The sequence below is a fragment of the Chiloscyllium plagiosum genome, unplaced genomic scaffold (assembly GCF_037043375.1).
Source record: "Chiloscyllium plagiosum isolate Xiang-an unplaced genomic scaffold, Cpla_swu_hap1 HiC_scaffold_5, whole genome shotgun sequence".
Lineage (NCBI taxonomy): Eukaryota > Metazoa > Chordata > Chondrichthyes > Orectolobiformes > Hemiscylliidae > Chiloscyllium > Chiloscyllium plagiosum.
This window is the reverse complement of record NW_028270143.1, coordinates 37,631,682-37,652,091: the sequence shown is the minus strand read 5'-3', so window position 1 is coordinate 37,652,091 and position 20,410 is coordinate 37,631,682. Positions and strand designations below refer to the sequence as shown.

Below are 20,410 nucleotides of genomic sequence, written 5' to 3'. Positions count from 1 at the left end.
TTTGACCTGATGCTGTGAGACAAGTTAGGTTCTGGAGTCCATGTTGTGGACTCCAAGGACAACTTCTTCCAGACTATAGTCTACAGTGCTGCCATCTCCACTATGTCTGTCCTCCCAGTGGAACATGACATTTCCATGGTGTTGATGGTGTTAACTGGTACATTGTCCATAAAGGTATGATTTTGCATGGCTACGCTGTTGCTTGACTATATATTTGTGCAGGATCTCTCTCAATTTTGGCAAAATCTTTGGATATTTCAGAAGTGGGGTGAGCATGACTGCCCATGACATTAAGGTTGCATTTGACTGAGTGTGGCACCAAAAACCTCTAACAAAATTGGAACCAATGGGAATCGGAGAAAACTCTGGTTGTTATTACTGGCACAAAGGAAAGTGGCTTGAATTACCAGTCCAAAGGCAATGCTATTGTGCCACCATCTCCTAGAGTCATACAGCATGGATACAGACCCTTCAATCCAACCAGTCCATGTCAACCATAATCCCAAACTAAATTAAATCTCCTGATTTAATCTATGGTCATTACCGTTCTTCTAACACAGTTTAATCTGACTACTGTTTGTCTTTGTTTTGAGCTGTATTTTTATCTTGGGGTTTGGATCCCATTATTCAGACAACTTTCGAGTTTCAAACAGGCACTTTTCACCCAATTTTCCCATTTGATTTTCTAGTCAATGACCGAAGGTACGCTGACCATTAAATGAATGAGGACAATGAAGCCAGAGGGACATTAATGTGCTCCTCAGCACTGGATGATGGTGCTGACACAAGTAAGAGCAAAAAAGAAAAGAGGGTCCTTCAAGGTGACAGCTTATCAGATTTTAAAAATACTCAAGGCTTTCAGACTCTTAAATTTTGAAATGGAGTGTTATCCCTATTGAATGTTCCCCTGATCTGCTGCCAACAGATCACCTCTCCTCTCAAGCTGTGTTTCATCCCTGACCTGACTTCTGCAAAATTGATGCATGTGGGACTCTCCCAGTAAACAGACCATCTGTGGGAATTTTTTGCCCACCTCTAGTTGTGCATCTGGGATCCAATAGCCCTCTAGTTCAAAGGATTACCTAAAATAGCAGAATTATATGTTTAAAAGTGGTAACTGGTTCAATTATTTCCCGTCATTTCACCCCAGCTCCATACTCGTCTTCTCACCGTCCAATGGTCCTGTCAATTTTTTTTAAAAAATTTGCTAATGGAATGAGAGCATCGTAAGCGAAGTCAACATTTAATGTACAACCCTAATTACCCACATTGAGAAAAGGTGGTGGTGAGCTGGCTTCTTGAACCACTGCAGTCATTTCAGTGTACAGATATGCAGTTCAGAAAGGGGTTCCAGATTTTTGATCCACTGACAGTAAATTTTAAAAAAATATATAGTTCCAAATCAGTTTGACGCGTGGCTTGGAGAGGAACTTGCAAGTGGTGTTGCCATGCTGTTCTTGTCCTTCTAGGTGATAGAGGTCACAAATATGAAAAGTGCTGTCAGAGGAGGCTTGGTATGCGTCTGCAGTACAGGTACACAATCCTTTACCCGAAACGCTCGGGACCAGCTGGTTTTCGGAATTTGGAATTTTTCAAGTTTTGGAATAAGTGACAATTCAATGGTGAAATTTTTTAAAAATCTTACTGAACAGCAGACTCACTGTGAACAACAGGCCCTGAGACAGAATTGAGGCCTACCAGTGCTGGGCCTCGTGCAGCTCTCCACCCCCCCCCCCCCCCTCCCATGTTGCATCTGAGTGACATGCATCGCATGGGTGTGGAGTTGAGTAAACCGTTGCATGCCAAACAACCTTATTTATGAGATAAGAAGTTCACAAAAAAGCCTTCGGAGTTTGGAGCTATTCGGATTTCAGATAAAGGGTTATCTAACTTTTAGATGATACACACTATTGCCATTGTGCATCAGTGGTGGAGGGATTAGAAGGTTAAGGTGGCAAATGGGCTGCAAATCAAGCAGGCTGCTTTATCCTGGAGGGTGTTGAACTTCTTGAGCTTCAAAATTCTTTTCTTCTAATACAGTTAATCAGAGGAGGTCAACTTGGTTCATTTGGGATTTAATTTTCTGATTTTCATCCCTATGATACAGTCATGTTTTCAGAGTTATTAACAGCTGTGCTATGCTAAAATATAACAGCTGTTCAGAAAACAAAGCACCGAAAATACTGGAGATCTGAAATAAAACCAGAAAGTGCTTGGGAGACACATCTCTCTAAAGATACTGCCAGACCTGCTGAGTTTCTTAGCACTTTGTTTGTAAAAGTGCTGTTAATATTGGTGTTACCATGAATATGCATGTGTATGTATTGAAGAATTAAGGTATATGCATGCGCATCAAAGTATACATTACTTTAAGTGAGCATGTAAGTCTGTGAATACATACTAGTTTGTAAACTGCAATTTGAATATTCCTCTTAATGTGTCAATTCAAGCTGTCAGCATTTCGGTTAGATAATGTTACAATACCCCAGAACTTGGTTATAGACAAAAAAACTGCAGATGTTGGAATCCAAACTGGAGAAGGGTCACACCCAAAACATCTGCTTCTCCACCTCCGGATGCTGCCTGGTTTGCTGTGTTTTTCCAACCTCCTGCCTGCCTGCTTTACACTCCAGAACCTTTAATCTAATGTTTATTTTTGCAATTGCATAAATACTCTCACACCTGGATCAAAAAGCAAAATAAAAAGCTACATCTTTTTCCTCAACTCAATTCGGGACATTACCTTTATACTTGTATTCCAATATTTAAACTTCATCATGTAAATACAGAAAGTATTTGCTGAAATGGAATTTTATTTGAAAAAAAGTTATTTTTTTCACACAATTTATAGACTTTTACGGATGCACATCTGAACTGGAGGCTTACCGGAGGAAACTGACTCTCCATAGTGCAAAATGTGAAAGAAAGTGCAAAATATTCTTATTGAATACATGAAAGGAGAAGCAGAGGATATTTTGGTCATGATAGTACTGAATAATTATCTCCATTGTTGTTATATATTTAGATCGGAACTACTTTGCACTGTTTTAGTATCAGTTATACAAATCTTAGTATGAAACACAGAACAATATTAAGATACGCTGAATTGAAGGTTTGGTAAACATCTCCTCAATTGAGACTAAATTCATAACCATTTATGTAATTGTTGAATTAAGTAGAATGTTACTCAACAAATTGTTTTTTTAAACACCTCACGTTATCAGTGTAATAAATATTGCCAGTACAATGATGAATCTCACTGGGACAATAGCTAATTACTGTTAGTCTTTAAAAACAATTAAATTCATTTTCCTGACATGTTTTGTATGATTTTTATTCAAATTGAGTTGCTGGATAAATATTTATAGTAGAAAATTTTGTAAACTGCCTGCTTTTGGCATATGGTTAACAAGTTGATCCAAATACAATCCTTGTTTTAAACATGGAATTCCTGAAAAATATAATTATTCAGTTAGAATTTAATTCTTTCAATACAGTATGTTTCTGAAATCATTCCAAAACTGTTCAATCAAAGAAAAAATATATAACCTCGAAGATGTTTGCTGACAGATTTCCAGACTGCCGGAAAAATTACACATTTACAAGACAGAAGTCCATTCTACGAGGACAGACTCACCATGGTGGACTCTGTGGTGACTGGGTGTGTTGAGGATCAGTTCCAGAGGCCCAAGGTTACCAATTATCTGCAACAGAGTCAGGAAACCATTTAACACTGGGCTTTAATGCCAAAATCGAAAAATAACTACCCACAGCCAGCTCAAGGGATTAAGAAACAATTTTATTTTTAAACTTGAAATGACAGAAAAGCAGATGTTAAAATAATAACATTACATTGTAATAGCTACCATAAGGACTATTTTGAGTTTTATTTAAACTGAATATCCTTGAACAGCCTGCTAATTAAAATTGTTTTATTTCAGAGGAAATACCCAGGTAGAAGGTAAGTTTAGTCTGTGGTTTCAATAGGCTATGATATTCTCAATGTGTGGAAATCCCAGAGCAACTCAACATTTTCTCAGATGGAAGCTCCAGTTTCTTCTAAGCAATCTGAACCGAGTGGTTCTGTTCATTTTTTCCTTCCTAATATTTTGATACTTGCACAAGAACAAAGAGGCTATTTAGAAACCAAGGTATCTATAGTATCACTAAAATCACTACCTGCCCAAAGAAAATTGATTTTTAAACAAACTTTAGTGGTGGTTCAAAATTAATGATTGTAAAAAATTGGTCGTGTTCATTCCAACATTTTCAGATTTCCATTCTGAACATTCGAGATTGTTAAGCAGGACAGATATCAATCAGGTACAAATCAAAGGCATTATCTTGCAATTCAAATCAATTATATGAATGAACATTACTTTAACTGGGAAAGACAATAACTTTTTTTTATTTTTGGATCTGACTACTTGCATTTGATGCAAACAGGTCATCCAATTTGTTGAATTTCACACAACTTATTTACTTGACATAATTTAAGTTCCTAAAGGTAATTAATTGTTCATAATTTTGAAACCAACAGTTGAAATGTGGTATTATCTTATGTCTAGGGATTAACAATAAATGCCATTGCATGCTGCTCTTCTAAATGGTTTTTTTCCCTACTGCCCCAGTGAATCCTATCAAAACTGAATTATGTACTTCTAATTTGTGAGTGTGCATGCACGCATGCAAATTGTCCAGCTGACTTCTTGGCTTCTGTACTCACAGGAAGTTGGAAAGAGCATGGGGAATGGTTTGTCTGGCTGGCAACAAGTAAAACACATGTTCTGTTGAACTTAACTTTAAGATATCATTTGAATTCATGCTTTTTCCAATTTCAAGCCATTGGCTGGGTTCTAGGGGATAGAGCTTTCCACTGGAGAGCCAGAATGGAAGGAAGGGACGGATGGAAAGTGGGGAAAGCGGTGAACAGCAAATACAAGGGAGTTGAAAACTTTGTAAATGAGATGGACATTATGATTCAGAAAAGTAGCAGCATGGGGAGGACTGAGAAAACATGGGCAGAATTTTAACTTGTTCCAAGTGTGAATTAACATTAAATTGATACTGCTACTTTTTCATCATCACCAAATGTTGGATTCACCACCAAAACATTATCAGTCATTCATTCTCAAACAGGAACTAAATACAAAACTGAGACAGCACACCTCAACTCATATCTAAAAATGGGGTAAATTAAGTTCTGGCTTAGCTGTATTCTACTGGTATTCACTGTTTCAACATCGATGCAGGTTCTTCATCAAAAATGAGCTTTAATTCCCAATTTTGCATTTGTTATTTACCAACAGAAGCAATTGCATTTATGAGAGAATTTGAATTTATAATCTTCAGGTCGATCCTGATAACGATGTTGCTAAAATATTAAGATGTGTCCTTGAGAGAACAGCTGATTTGTAAATCTCTGTAGCATAGTTCCATGATTAGAAAATTAATGGGAGAGGCTTCCTCCTTTTTACAAACTACTCATCACAGTATCATGGTTGCTGTCAGTCCAACTCACCTAGCACTTCAGCATTTCACTTTGGATTTCTGGGCTTGCATGCTTCTACCAAGTTTCTTTGTGCAAAGGGACACACACACATCTCACACACCAACATTTTATGGAGTGGTGGAGAAAAGGGCTGTGCTTCATCCAGCGGCCTGCCAAAGGTGGCTAAATGACTCAGATAGCAGCGCAGCTATGCTATGGGTAAAATGGAACACACAGCGACACGAAAAAAGTTTGTGATATTCCATGCTCCACAAGGGTAATCAACACCATTTTTCTCTGCCGCCTCACAAGCACAGGGCCACCACACACCTCTCAGCAAGGTTCATTGACTTCAACTCTCATTACTACATGTACCATGTCCTATCAAAGGCTTTTACTCATATCATCCTCCCAAACTACTAACACTTCTTCCTTCTGCACTTCCTACTCTCTCACTAGGAACACCTCACTACTTCGCCTATTTCTTCAATACCACAAACTACTCTTCAATCTATTTTCATCATACTAACTCCCCTACTTTGTCTCGTTATTGGAAATGTTGGCCCAACCCCTGGACTGATGTCTCCACAGCACCACTACTGAGCTTCCTGTAATTCTTGGACTGGTTGCACTTCCACAACAGGATTGAACCTTGTCCCATCCAGGACATGGATTCCCAGAGCCTGGTGGAACCAAGAACCACACTGATTGTGGCCATTTGACCTCAAGAAGGATCTGTGGCTTTCATATTTGGTTATTTGCTTGAAGAACATATGGCCTGTGTTTGCCGGGTGAACTATTGGAACATGCTTTAGGTGAGTTATTCAGTAGCTCAGCACCATACAGCAACCATTTCACTGTTTAGTGCTCCCACATAAAAAGCTGCCCGCCTCTCCCTCTACATGAAAAATAGCCATCAAGTCTCAGAGGCTGCAGCCTCTAAATTACGTACAAAGTGTGTGAGCTCTAAGATATAAAATGCACCCTGTGTCAGCCCCAGGCCACGGATCTGACCAAGGCTGCTAACTGTGTCCAGCTTGGCTGTGTCTGGTGGTGTGCCTTCTGCAATGGCCAGCAAGAACAGGCTTCGTCTCCACTATCAGCACATTTGGATTCATGTGCAAGAAGTGGGCTTCAAATTTTTCTTTCTGAATCATGTCCCGAGTGATAATGTTCCACCACTGCAGTGACAGGCAGTTCTTGGCTTGCAGTGTTGACAGTGAAGTGCAGCTGGGATTTCAAGATGGCATCAACAGGGTGAGCGGCAATGCCGAGAACACCCACCTGTCATGTGATCCACGAGAAAAACACTAATGCATGCATAATTCATGAGGTGAAGAGCAGGAAATCACATGAATAAAATCTCTGTCACTGGGCATCATCAACCCTAATCAACACAACATTAATTCACAGTTTTAAAATGCCAGCCGTTAAGTTCTGCATATTTAGTATTCTGACTGAATGTGCGCAGGCAAGCTTGCGGCTACCCAAAATGTTACTAAACAAGACTCTAGGAACATTTGATCCACAAGTAAGTTTTTACATCCATTGTGAAACATCGATCAAGAATTGTGTACAATGGTTATGAAGAGAGAGCATAACCTTGGAAATTCAACCCTGAGGAGAGTACAGCTTTGGTGCTGTCAAATGACCTTGACTGCATGCACAAGGGACAATCCAAATGAGATTCACAGTCATTCTCCATTACAGCCACACTCTGCTAAATAAGCAAATTCAGTCTTTCAAAAAATTGATCCTCAGTCCAGTCAAGGAAACATATCTTTAAGATTCTTCCTAGAATTTAAGTTTATACAACAGCAGCCTTTGAGAGTAGGGAACTTGTGCAACTAATCTTTTCTAAAGATTTATATGTTTTTTCAGACATTTATAGAATCAACATTCATTTTTATAAATTCTAACATCATAGTAAGAACAATATTAATACCAGGGAAGTGCGGCTACAGTGCCAAAAAAATCTTTTGATCATGGAAAAATTTGAAAACTGCTGAAACCTGATTTTTATCCCCACCAAGGTAGCTTGGAAACTATTAAAAGCACAAATAAGATTTCAAAGAAAATTCCTTCATACATGCCATGAAAAGCAACAGAAAATTAACTGGTGACTGTTGTTAGTCTTATGCCTCTTTTTCGATTTAATCTTTTATTTAATTAGTACAGTAAATTAGCTCTAGCTGTAGTGTCAATGTTTGACATTTAAATTTGTATTTACACAGATGGACTTTGTGTGTGTGCTCTCAATGGGGGACACTATAAGGGAAGAATAATCCATAGGAGACTTGAAAGCCTACACAGTTTCACACTTTGAAATTCACTCCAAAGTCGAGCACACTAAGCCAGCTGTTTTCTTATCAGATGAGGCATTTTTAATATTTAAATAAATATAAAATAGCCACATTTTCCAAATAGAGAGAAGCAGAAGCAACAATATTTGTAGACTGCAACAACAACAGAGACAATCTGAAGGTGTCTCATCCAAATAGCCGTCAGGATCATAAAACACCCACTGGGTATGAAGCTAACAGCACAGCTTTTCACATGCCCCCCAAGAAAGATAATATTAAACTGAACCTTTTCCACTGTCGAGTGAAAAATATATCAACTGAGAATTGTTTGTGGATTTGAAGTATATTGCAAAGTACAACAAGGGAGGTTGGTTAACTCAGTTGATTGGAAGGCTAATTTGTAATACAGAGAGTGGGACATTAACAGCATGTTGGGTTAAATTGCCACATTGGCTGAGATAATCGTAAATGACTCTCCTTCCCAACCTCTCCCCTTGCCTGAAGTGTTGCAACCCTCAGGTTAAACCACAATCAATCATCTCTAACAAGAGAGCAGCCCCGTTGTCCAATAGGACTGTGGCAAGATTTACTATTAATGTATAATAATTCCACCATCATCACCACATTCATATCTGCATCTGGTGTGTCAAAGCACATTGTCACCTTGTCAAGAGAAATGTTTAAGATGCTTTCTTAAGTTATGTGACATTGGGATAGATTTTGAATTTCTTTTTCCCATGAAGTAGTACTTGGTAACTTTGAAGACATTGAGTGAAAATGTGAGTGTTTCATTTTCTCATCTGTGTTTGCATTAGGCCCAATACCTCACTATGAACATAGAACATAGCACATAGAAAAATACAGTGCAGTACAGGCCCTTTGGCCCTCGATGTTGCGCCGATCCAAGCCCACCTAACCTACACTAGCCCACTATCCTCCATATGCCTATCCAATGCCCGTTTAAATGCCCATAAAGAGGGAGAGTCCACCACTGCTACTGGCAGGGCATTCCATGAACTCACGACTCACTGAGTAAATAATCTACCCCTAACATCTGCCCTATACCTATCACCCCTTAATTTAAAGCTATGCCCCTTCGTAATAGCTGACTCCATACGTGGAAATCAAGGAGAAGGAGAGCTTAATGTTGTGTGACATGTTGTTGCTTAGCAAATTAGAAATAAAATGTAAGCAGTGAAGAGGTACACTCCCTCAGTTGGGCAAACTTTCATTTCTTATGCTGGACATCCTTACATTCAATTTTATCTTTAGCTCAATTTGTTTGGTTTTGTGCTTCACGAAAACATAAAGAGCAGATAAAGTACCACACTCGAACTCTCTATTCTGTTTAGATCCACAGTGTGGTGACATACCTGTCTGAACTATCATGAAGGCTTTCTATTTTCAACTCCATAACTTTGCCTCGCTTTGTCTCTTATAGCATAGTTGAAATCATAGTCCATCTTGTTGTTATGTCCAGATTTGATTTTTTTAAATGAATTAGCCACCCTCTAATCTCTGAAAAAACGTCAGTCCATTCATATCTCTGTTAATCATGCCCCAATTCTCATCAAGTCCCATTCACTCATTACCCACCATGGGCTAATCCACATCAGTGTTCAGTTAGCCATGACCTGAACTTGAAAAGTCTCATCCTTGTTTTTAAAATCCATGGTCTCATATTTCTGTATAATTTCATCCATCCTCAATGTTCTCTGTGATATCTGTATGCTAATTCAGCCACTTTGAAGAATTATTCAATTCATACTGATTCACAAAATATATGAAATATTCACCAATATCCAGCTCAACTTACATGACGAGTACCATATACAGAGGAAACTTTTATCTGAAAATCATTTTATCCGATTGGTGCTGGGTCCTCTACTTTTTGTCATTTACATAAATGATTTGGATGGGAGCATAAGAGGTATAGTTAGTAAGTTTGCAGATAACACCAAAATTGGAAGTGTAGTGGACAGCGAAGAGGGTTACCTCAGATTACAACAGGATCTTGAACAGATGGGCCAATGGGCTGAGAAGTGGCAGATGGAGTTTAATTCAGATAAATGCGAGGTGCTGCATTTTGGGAAAGCAAATCTTCGTAGGACTTTTACACTTAATGGTAAGATCCTAGGGAGTGTTGCTGAACAAAGAGACCTTGGAGTGCAGGTTCATAGCTCCTTGAAAGTGGAGTCGCAGGTAGATAGGATAGTGAAGAAGGCGTTTGGTATGCTTTCCTTTATTGGTCAGAGTATTGATAACAGGAGTTGGGAGGTCATGTTGCGGCTGTACAGGACATTGGTTAGGCCACTGTTGGAATATTGCATGCAATTCTGGTCTCCTTCCTATTGGAAAGATGTTGTGAAACTTGAAAGGGTTCAGAAAAGATTTACAAAGATGTTGCCAGGGTTGGAGGATCTGAGCTACAGAGAGAGGCTGAACAGGCTGGGGCTGTTTTCCCTGGAGCATCGGAGGCTGAGGGGTGACCTTATAGAGGTTTACAAAATTATGAGGGACATGGATAGGATAAATAGGCAAAGTCATTTCCCTGGAGTTGGGGTGTCCAGAACTAGAGGGCATAGGTTTAGGGTGAGAGGGGAAAGATATAAAAGAGATCTAAGGGGCAACGTTTTCACACAGAGGGTGGTACGTGTATGGAATGAGCTGCCAGAGGATGTGGTGGAGGCTGGTACAATTGCAACATTTAAGAGGCATTTGGATGGGTATATGAATAGGAAGGGTTTGGAGGGATATGGGCCGGGTGCTGGCAAGTGGGACTAGATTGGGTTGGGATATCTGGTCGGCATGGACGGGTTGGACCGAAGGGTCTATTTCCATGCTGTGCATCTCTATGACTCTATCCCCATCCCCCTTCCCCAGATAATCTCTCCAACATTGTCCTGTACAGGTCAAAAAGTTGCAGTAAAAAGTTGTGTGTGTGTGTACGCGCGCTATTTGGAGACTTACCCCACAAAGGCAACTGCAGTAGAATGGTTGTTGGTGTCCAGTCCAGCTGCCCCAGAGAGGGGCGAGTGTCTACGGGTTTGGGGGTAGGCTGGGAGGGGGGCGGAGGTTTGATGGGATTGGAGGCAGGGCGGTGTTGCACGGGGTTGGGGGCAGGGAGGTATTGGGGGTGTTGGGGGCGGGGGATGGTGTTGCACGGGATAGGGGGCAGGGTGGTGTTGGGGGTGAGAGTCGTGTTGGACAGGTTTGGGAGGGGGGTAGCACGGGGTTGGGGGCGGAGCGGTGTTGGATGGGTTTGGGTAAGTGCGGGGTTAGTGTTGGGGTCGGGGGGCAGTGTTGCACAGGAGCGAGGGGACGGGGTCGGTGTTGGGGGTGGGGGGGGCGGCATTGGACGAGGTTGGGGGTAGTGTTGGATGAGGTTGGGGCAGGGTTGGCGGGGGTGGGGCCTCGCGCGCTGTGTGCTGCTGCAGTCTCCTGAACATGGAGCATACTTTAAAAACTCCAAGCCCCAGAGGAAAGGCATTTGATCATTTAACCGAATAATCGATTATCTGAATGAAATAGTGCCCGCCCATCAAGTTCTGATCATTGAGGTTCCCCTGTAGTAGGCCACAAACAGTTCAATTACCATTCAATCCTCTGGACTAGATAATGAAAAATAAATAGAAACCAAGATCCACAGTTAAAAAATATTGTGTACGTAGGTACAAAGTGAGGGACGACATGTTGTTCAATTTGCATTGTTGGCATGTAGAGAACTTGAAAGATGCTCATCAAATTCTCTTTCTGTTAACTTCTAGTAAATTTGAAAAGTACAAATGAGAATAGAATCTTAGAATCCTAAAGCACAGGAAAAAGGAATTAAGTCTGTGTGCCTATGCTGGCACATTGAAAGAAAGAGCTGCCGAAATTCATCCCACACCTAATACTTTCTTCCTAAACCTGAAATTAAGTTCATTCAAATACATATCCAATTGCCTCTTGAAGCTTGCTCTGAAATCTGAGTCCTCCATCACTTCAACAAGTTCATTCCATGCCTGAACAAGCCTCTGTGTGAAAATGCTTCTCCTCATTTCTTCTTTCGCTATTTTGCCAATAATTTTACAGCTATGACCTTTGGCTACTGACTTTGCAGAGGAAACAGATTTTCCTAGCTTGCTCTCTTAAAACACTTCCTTGAATACCTCTTCTTACTCATTAATGGGATGCATTGTTAGCTAGGCCAGCATTCATTGCCCAGACTGTTAAGAGTCGACCATATTGCTGTGGGTCTAGAGTCACATGTAGACCAGACCAGGTAAGCAAAGCAGTTTCCTTCCCTAAAAGACATTGGTGAACCAGATGGGGTTTTTCCAACAACTGACAACAGTTTTATGATCATCATTGGAATTTTAGTTCTAGACTTTTTATTGAATTCAAATTCCACCATTTGCCATGGCAAGAATTGAACCCAAGTCTCCAGAACATTAACTTGGTCTCTGGATTTGTAGTCTATCGATAACACCATCAAGCCATCGTCTCCCCCTACTATACCTCGACATCCTGGCCTCTCCAGTCTCTCCTCATCAGTGAGGTCCCTTTTCTTAGGACCATCCTGGTAACCTTTCTGTACCCTTTCCAAAGGGCTTGGCATCTTTCCTAGAAATAGTGCCCAATTGTGTCCTTTTGATTGTTCTCTAACTGCTCATTGTGTATCTTCCCTATTCTCCTTTGTCTTTGAAAAAGAACATCCTGTGGCTCAGAATGATTAGACAGTTGGTTGCTCTCATATGCTTCCAATCATAAATCTTAATGGGGATAGTAATCCATCTCCATTGCTGCATTTTCATGCAACGTCATACCAATGCAGAGATCTAGATTTGTTGTTGTACGTTTAAGGCTCACTAATTTAATAGTGCAGTCTATACTAAATGGGTCACTGCCCACTTAGTACATTTGTCTTAAAATGGTTTGCTAGTTTTTGCAGTCTATTATCAGATGCGACCCATTTTGGAGCACTGAATAAAATGAAAATAATGCTCATCACATTGGCGACATTCATGCTCATTGTTTTGTTACGTTGTTGAACAATGTGAATTTTAGAGAAATAATCCATCAAAAGGATGTAATCTCCCTGATTCAAAGTAGATAGTTTTGTTGTTGCTTTAAACTAAGGAGTGGATGAAACAACATGTGGTTGTCGAGACTCACTTCTACTGCTGAGGTTGATGCATTTAGCATGCCTCATGTGCATTTATAGATCATTGAACATCCTGATTTGTCCCTGGCAACTACACAGATTCACATACTAGGAGAAAGTAAGGACTGCAAATGCCAGAGATCAGAGTCGAGAGTGTAGTGCTGGAAAAGCATAGCAGGTCAGGCAGCATCCGAGGAGCACGGGCTTATATCTGAAAAAGGCTTAAAAGGGCTGATGCCTGAAATGTCAATTCTCCTGCTCCTCAGATGCTGCCTGATCTGCTGGGCTTTTCCAGCACCACATACCAGTCCTGTTATGTATTCAAGGCTCATGTGCCCCTAGTATTACATGGATATGATATCTTGAGATAATCCTTCTGTTCATTGGAGTTTTTAATTTGCTCTTCATCCCTGTAGGCCAAATGAACAAATTTTATCAGCTACTTTGTTAATATTGCCAGGTCATCTATTCATAGTCTACATCTTCAACGTGTAGGTCCAGAGGAATATTTTGGTCTTTGTGTAGATTGGATAATCCACTCAGCATGAAAAACATAATCATCCCAGTTTTTGGCTTATATCTCACTTCAAAGTTATTGCAGTGCATTTATTAGCTATTTGCATAATTTCATGTCTAATGGCTAATAATTTGTTTCAACAGTGAATTTCTTGCCAAAACTGTGCGTGAATCCACATGATATCGAATACCAGAGCTAATATTTCACATTTTATACCACAACGGTTCACTTATGCAAATGACAGGGTTTTCAAGCCAAAGATAACAGGTTCGGGGTTACGCAAAAGACAAGTGCATAGGTATTTTTGCAATGTACCTATTTCAAAAATCCTGACAAATATGCTCGAGAGAATAGAAAATATATTGGTGATCAACTTGCTATACATAAGGGACATCCTCCCTGAGTAAATCTCTCCATGGAAGTACCTTTTCTGCAAAATTAGGAAGAGATGGAGGGGGGGGGGGAATTAAAAAAGTACGAGGTAATAATTCAGATCCTCTTCAGTCTGCTGAGTCAGCATTTGTTTAATATCCTCAATCTTACTTGAATAGAGATGGACTCCATGCATGGATTGTTTATCTGGCTGATGCAGACCTGGTACCTTGTTCTGGTAAATACCAGTTCTTACTGTCACACTGCTTTTAGCAACAATGAAGGTGACGATCAGGTTTTATCTTTGTCTTACTCATATCACCAGCAGTACAAATATAACCTGGGATACATTCGAAATACTCTAATCCACACGCCATATTATGTTGCTTGCTGGATAAATGATTGGAAAAGATACTGTCCAAATTTACCATACTAAATGTTGTAAGCTCTGAGGTGCTTCTGCTAAACAGATAGACCATTATTAATTTGATTCTGCCAGCATTAGTCAACACATTTTAAGTGCCAGTTGAGGTGCCTTGGATCTAGGCATACGCTGACATTGCCAACTTTCTTTAAAACATATATGACAGAGACACACCAAACTGTGTGGTGGTCAACTTTCTGAATTATACCATTTCATTCCATCTCGTTCAGGTCCACTCAAAGCTTCTCCAGAGTGTGCACTTATTTAGATGATCAAGAAATGTAGTTGCATCACCCCTAAAAAGCAATACTGCATTCATCTTAAAAACTTCTCATTACATCAAGATCATTTGGGTCCAGGCATTTGAAATTGTTGACTTATTTGGTTGGTTTGGTTGTGTCAAGTGTGATCTGTTTCGCCACTGCAATGTGGTTTCAATCTCATGAACTTTCACTATACAATGATCTGTTTATAATGGTACTCCTACCATTGCTGAAAAATTAGAATTGACCAAGTAGAAGATCTTGGAATTTAGCTTTCGTTTTGGCATTGTAGAGCAATGTTGCTAATGCATTGAATTCGGGATCCGTTTTACACTATAATAATCCATCATACCCATCTCTTGCAAACTTTACCAATGCAGCATCATTTGCTGAGGTTCATTTTTTTTCAGGTTGCATAGCTGTAATATGTTGGCACTAGGCCCAGTGTTGATTTTCGCTTATACTGTGAGTTGTCCTTTCTTTTCGGGGCATATGTTGTAAGAAATAGCAGTGACTTTGTACTGATGACATGATGTGTAAAGCTAACCCTTGGTTGATGCTGAACCACATTGATGTGCTTTTGTTGATGATTATTTTTAACACTTGCCTTGTTGTCACTGTTGTGGGTTGCACCATCGTGTTGATCACCTGTTCTGGGGTCTTGCTGGCATTTGCAACCAGACTTCCTGAACATATATACCCATCATTGTTTGGTGCCATACGCTTTACAGCTAACAAGAAAAGCTGAACAGCTTTGGATAGCTGAGACTAACCACATCACTTACAAACTTCTTTTTTTAATTTTCACTTTGTTGATCATTGTCTGCACTTAAAGCATGTAAATGTTGTTGGCCTGGCTCTATTGCTTCCTACTTGTATCCATCCCCAAGTAATCCATGGTCCTTTTTCTTCCCAAATGATCTTTCCTAAAGGGCTTAATTGGTGTAGAGATGGATAACTAACTCCAAGAGCCTTTCTGACTGTTCTTCTTTAGAAAGGTCAACTCAAGTCCTTTGCAACAGCATCTTCCAGCAAACTTGAAAGACAAGAATCTCTTGAGTTTGCAGTTGGTATGACCTAAATTGGAGACTGTTTATCTAGAAGTTAACTCTTACTTTGAGCTGGTCTTTGAGAACTTTCTAGAACTTTTCTGGATCTTTATGTTTGCCATGAAAAGGCCTGAAGTGTGAAGTCTGTGATGCCCCTTGCTGATTGCAAGCAACATATTTTGAAATATTCTTGGGACTAACAATCCATCTGCAAAACAGAACTGCATGCATTGTTTGAATAGTGATAATTCAGTAAAGATATCAATGGATGGCCCATTCCATAAGTAGCTACTTACTTTCGATTTCTCTTCGTGGTCTTTGAAATTTGTTTTAGTACAGTGCAGGGCCGTGTCTGTTTATATTTTGAAGGATTTGCTTCGATCTGTATTTTTAAATCCCTTTTTCAATTCCCATCATTTTCCCTGTTTCTGCTCCTTTAACAGGAGAGGTCCAGTTGTCCTGTCATTGGACTATTAATCCAGAGACCCAAGTAATGCTCTGGGGACCCAGTTTGAACCCAACCGAAAGATAATGGATTTTGAATTCAATAAACGTTTAGAATTAATAGTCTAATGATGACCATGAAACCATAGTCAATAGTTGGGAAAATCCATCCGCTTTTCTAATGCCCTTTAGGGAAAAACAGCTGTTGCATTTACCTGGTCTGGCCTACTAGTGACTCCATACCCACAGTAATCTGATTGACCCTTAACTGCCCTCTGAGCAAGTTAGGGATGGGCAATAAATACTGGCCTGCAACTTACATTCCAATCAAAAAGAAGTTAGCTTTGTGTTCTTGATAAGCAACATCCTATCTGTATGCGACCTGTGCTCATAGAAACTGATATTGCTGAAAGGTGAGAAAACTGTCCAATTGTTCTGAATTCTCTGTTGCCCAAAGCTATTAGCTCTTTTCTCTTAGTTTTCCAAACATCTGCTTCTAAGGTATTGAGTATTTTCCTTTGGCCAGCACTCCTACCATGATGTGAGTTTGCCTCATGCGGTAAGACCTGTCATAAGAAACAAGGTGTGGATACTGTGGTATTGAAGAATCCAACAAACTTTTCTTAACAACTAACTATTACACACAAGTATTACATTCACAGGTCACATTAGGAGACTGGGCCAGCATTAAGCCATTAATTTAAAACAGGGAAGCACTGAGAAAGTTTGAAGGTTTGTGATCACAGCTATCCAATGTAGGCAGTTGAGAATTTATCAGCAATTTTCAGAAAGTTTATTTAATTTGATAAGAAGCAGCAGTTTACATACAATGCACTATTCAATTAGACACTATCTCTTTCTCTCTCTCTCTCTCTCTCTCTGTGCTGTGGCAATCACCTGCCTTTTTGGCCTGTGACATGAGCAGTTACTCATGACATTAGGATGACTATTTTGCCCTCACCTACATCATCGGTGGCTTAATTTACAATTCTAAGAACAAAAACCTTACTTTCCCAAATAATTTATTGATAATAGAGTACGTATGGCACTTGATAAATTATTGACGTTAGTTCAATGGGGCATTGTCAGTTCAGTAATTCTACCTACCTTTCCTTTCATTATCATATCTAGAGATCTGTTTATTCCATGATGCGAGTCACAGCCGTAATATTACTGCTACATAAAAAAATACTAAATATGAAATAGTATAAGAATTCAGTTTTAAAGATGACTTGATATCCAATAGCCGCATGCTTCTAGTAGCCTGTCATGCTTCAAATGACTGTGGGGAAAGATGACAGATCAGCCTTTAAATCCACATGTCCCCCAAGTGACATGCCATGGTATAGCACTGATACGACTGTGCTTCTCAAAGATAAACTGATATATTGACCAGGAAGCATGGCACAACATATAATTTATGCAAATGACACATTGATAAAAATAATTAATTGTTTTGCGATGCTGTGAGCAAAGATATGTCTATTACCCTCTTTTGTACTGAAATTGCATTATACTGACAAATGATGCAATGTCTCAATCAATCAGGAAAAGCCTCTAAGATGTTGAGAAGCACTATATTCAGGTTTATGTTCCTCTGTCAGTTCTCAGAAATATCAACACTAAGAGTGAAGTACATTAGGGGATCACTTACCTATGTAACTTTATGTCAATGAAAAAGATTATTTCCTTAGAACAGGAGAGATGTGAGAGTTGGATAGAAATATTTTAATGGGAGGGGAAAAGTATACTTTCAATTCTCCAAATATCAAAACAACAGAAGATCATTCAACCCCATGAAGTCTATTCCTCATTCAATGAGATGTTGGCTCATCTGTATCTTAGCTCCTTTCAGATGCCATGGATCTATATCCTTTTAGAGACTTGTCTACTCAGCACTACCAGGCTTAAAATTATTGGCTGATTGAGCACATTCTGCTTTTCATGGGAGGGAGCATCACACTCCTACTACTTTGGCGATGAATAAATGTTTCCTAAATTTGGAATTGAACAGCCATGCCTCTGCTTTGTCCTTGACTGTTCAATGACACAAAGAGTTTCATTTACCTATACTATCAATTTCTTCCAAAACCTTAGAAACATCGATCAGTTCATTGCTTATACTTTTATCTCTACTCATCATCTAACATTGGGAGTTGGCAGCATTCTAAGGAATCTGCTTTTGTGCTCCTTCTAATAGATAAAATGTGGTGCTTGAGAACTGTACACTGTACTCCAGATGTGATCCAAGCAGTTTTGTAAAGCTACAGCAAAACTACATCCCACTCATTCCCCCAATTATAAAGGATAACATTCCACTTTAATAAACTTTGTACATGCACCTTAGATCCTTTCTCAAAGAGCTAACAGTTAATTATCAGTCACATTTTAAGATGATTGTGTGTGTTTACATTTTGTCAAAATTGAAAACGTTATAAATCTCAGCTGCTTGCCCCTCTCATTCTCAACTCAATGGAGTGTTCTGTGATCTCAGTTCTAGTTAGTCAGCCCCATAATTTCCAATACAAGACTTATTTTGTCAACAGTATATTTTGTCTTAACGAACACATTAGCTGCTCAGGCTTAAAAAGACCACACTCAGGAATTTAAAGGGAAAAGAATGTGCATTTTTTTAACATTTGTTAAAGCAATATTGACCTCTTAAAAAAAACATGTTTTTTGATTTATTAAGGTGGTTATAATTTGCAATAATAAATATATTCATTGCAAAGTGATCTGAAATTCTCGAATATTTCATTCTATTCAGAGGTCCATGCTGTTGAACCTGTACCATGACACACCACAGAGACAATTACAAAATGATACCAGATTAATGAAAGACACTAGTTAGACATGTATTCTAAATGTTAATGAAAATAAAGGAGTTACCTCTGTGTGAATCCAGAACTGATACAACAGGTTAAATTGAAGATGTACTGCAAAAACTGAGGGAGGGATGAAGAGAGCCATTGGAAGGTTAAAAATCTGGAAGAAAGTAATTATTGTATAAAGTCAAATAACTTCTTTTCAAGAAAAAGCTCTAATGATATACACTGATACTTTTCAAACAGTTACAAGGTCACATCTGTGTTCATCCTATTTGTTTTGGAAATTGGCAAGTCACCTAAAGTATTACTCACAGACTGAGAATATGGCTCAATCAAACTATGGCTATGGTGAATTAAGATGGCTCCATGTGATAGGGCAGCGAGATAACAAACTAGAGTTAGGATCCAAGGCTGTCCAAGATCAGAAAGCCTGGAGTGAAGGATAGGGAAGGAAAAAGGAAACTCAACCAGCTGGCAGATGCTATGGAAATAGTATAAGAAAACATTTTATTCTAGTTTTGCTGGGCTGGTTAAGAATTGGCAATGGCATTTGCTCTTGAAGATAGTCTAGGGATAAATGGAATTTGTGAAGCTGATCCTTCAGTCCTTGCGATTTCATGTGAAAGTGGTCTTATCTCCACTTGCCCTGTTTGTGAGTAGTGAAGAAGGCAGAGTTAGATGTGGTCTTCACCTACAATCCTATTCTCTGTTCAGAAGTGATGCAGGTGAGCGAATTTTTGGACCTTCTGCAAATCATTTCTTTCCTCAATTGTCATCTCAGAAGGATAGGGTGTGAATTAGATAGGCCTATCCTTTTCTAGGCTCTGACTCTCTGCTCAATTGGGGTAGGATAAGGACACGTTGACTCATCCAGTGTTCCAATATATTCCTTGTAAAAAGCTGGGGAGAATGGTAGGACATTGTTTTGGGGTTAGAAGAGAACATGCTGGCTTCAGCCTTTAAAGTGACAGCAATATTATAGTGCCTTTTGCTGTATCAACTTGCCTACATTTATGAAGGGCAGGTGCGTAGTTAATCAATTTTACAACCTGCTTCATGCAATGAGTTAATCAAATAGAAAATCCAGAATCTCAGAGTAGAATCATCCAGCAGAAGAGAGGAAAGGAGTGTATTTTCTATCTAGGTAACAAGAGACTTATTGTCCATGGTGGTACAAAACACTGATCAAAAAATGGATTTGAAGCCAATGTGAATCACTTCTCAAGTTACAACCCAACCCAGAATGGCAATAGAGTGAATCTGCCTGCTCGATTGTGTATCAGGCCTGAATTTTCACAGAAACCAAAGAACTCTATCCCTTGGCCAAATGACAATGAACCCAAATTCTGGAAGTCCTGCCACTGAACCCATCATCCATTGTTTTTGTCAGGGTGGGATGCGACTGTATAGTATGAATGCAGGATATTTGTGATACACCAAGGATGCAGCACATTTAAAAGTGCAAGCACCTTCAAACAGAAGCAAATGTGGTTACCCAGGTTTCTGAAATATGACTTTGCTTTTATTCTGAAATATGACGCATGGGCCTTAGCCATTTGGGGGAAAGAATTCT

At 39.4% G+C, this 20,410-nt stretch overlaps 1 protein-coding gene across 3 annotated transcripts in view; it reads right to left on the bottom strand.

Moving 5' to 3' along the window:
* The window catches only part of agmo (alkylglycerol monooxygenase), a 367,646-nt gene that overhangs the window by 138,251 nt on the left and 208,985 nt on the right, over window positions 1–20,410 (bottom strand). For all 3 annotated transcript variants that reach the window (XM_087987110.1, XM_043689829.2, XM_043689826.2), the window contains exons 5-6: window positions 18,899–18,994; window positions 3,638–3,704 (exon numbers count right to left, since the gene is read on the bottom strand). In XM_087987110.1, coding sequence (XP_087843236.1) covers window positions 3,638–3,704; window positions 18,899–18,994 — 163 coding nt within the window. The remainder of the gene's footprint in view (window positions 1–3,637; window positions 3,705–18,898; window positions 18,995–20,410) is intronic.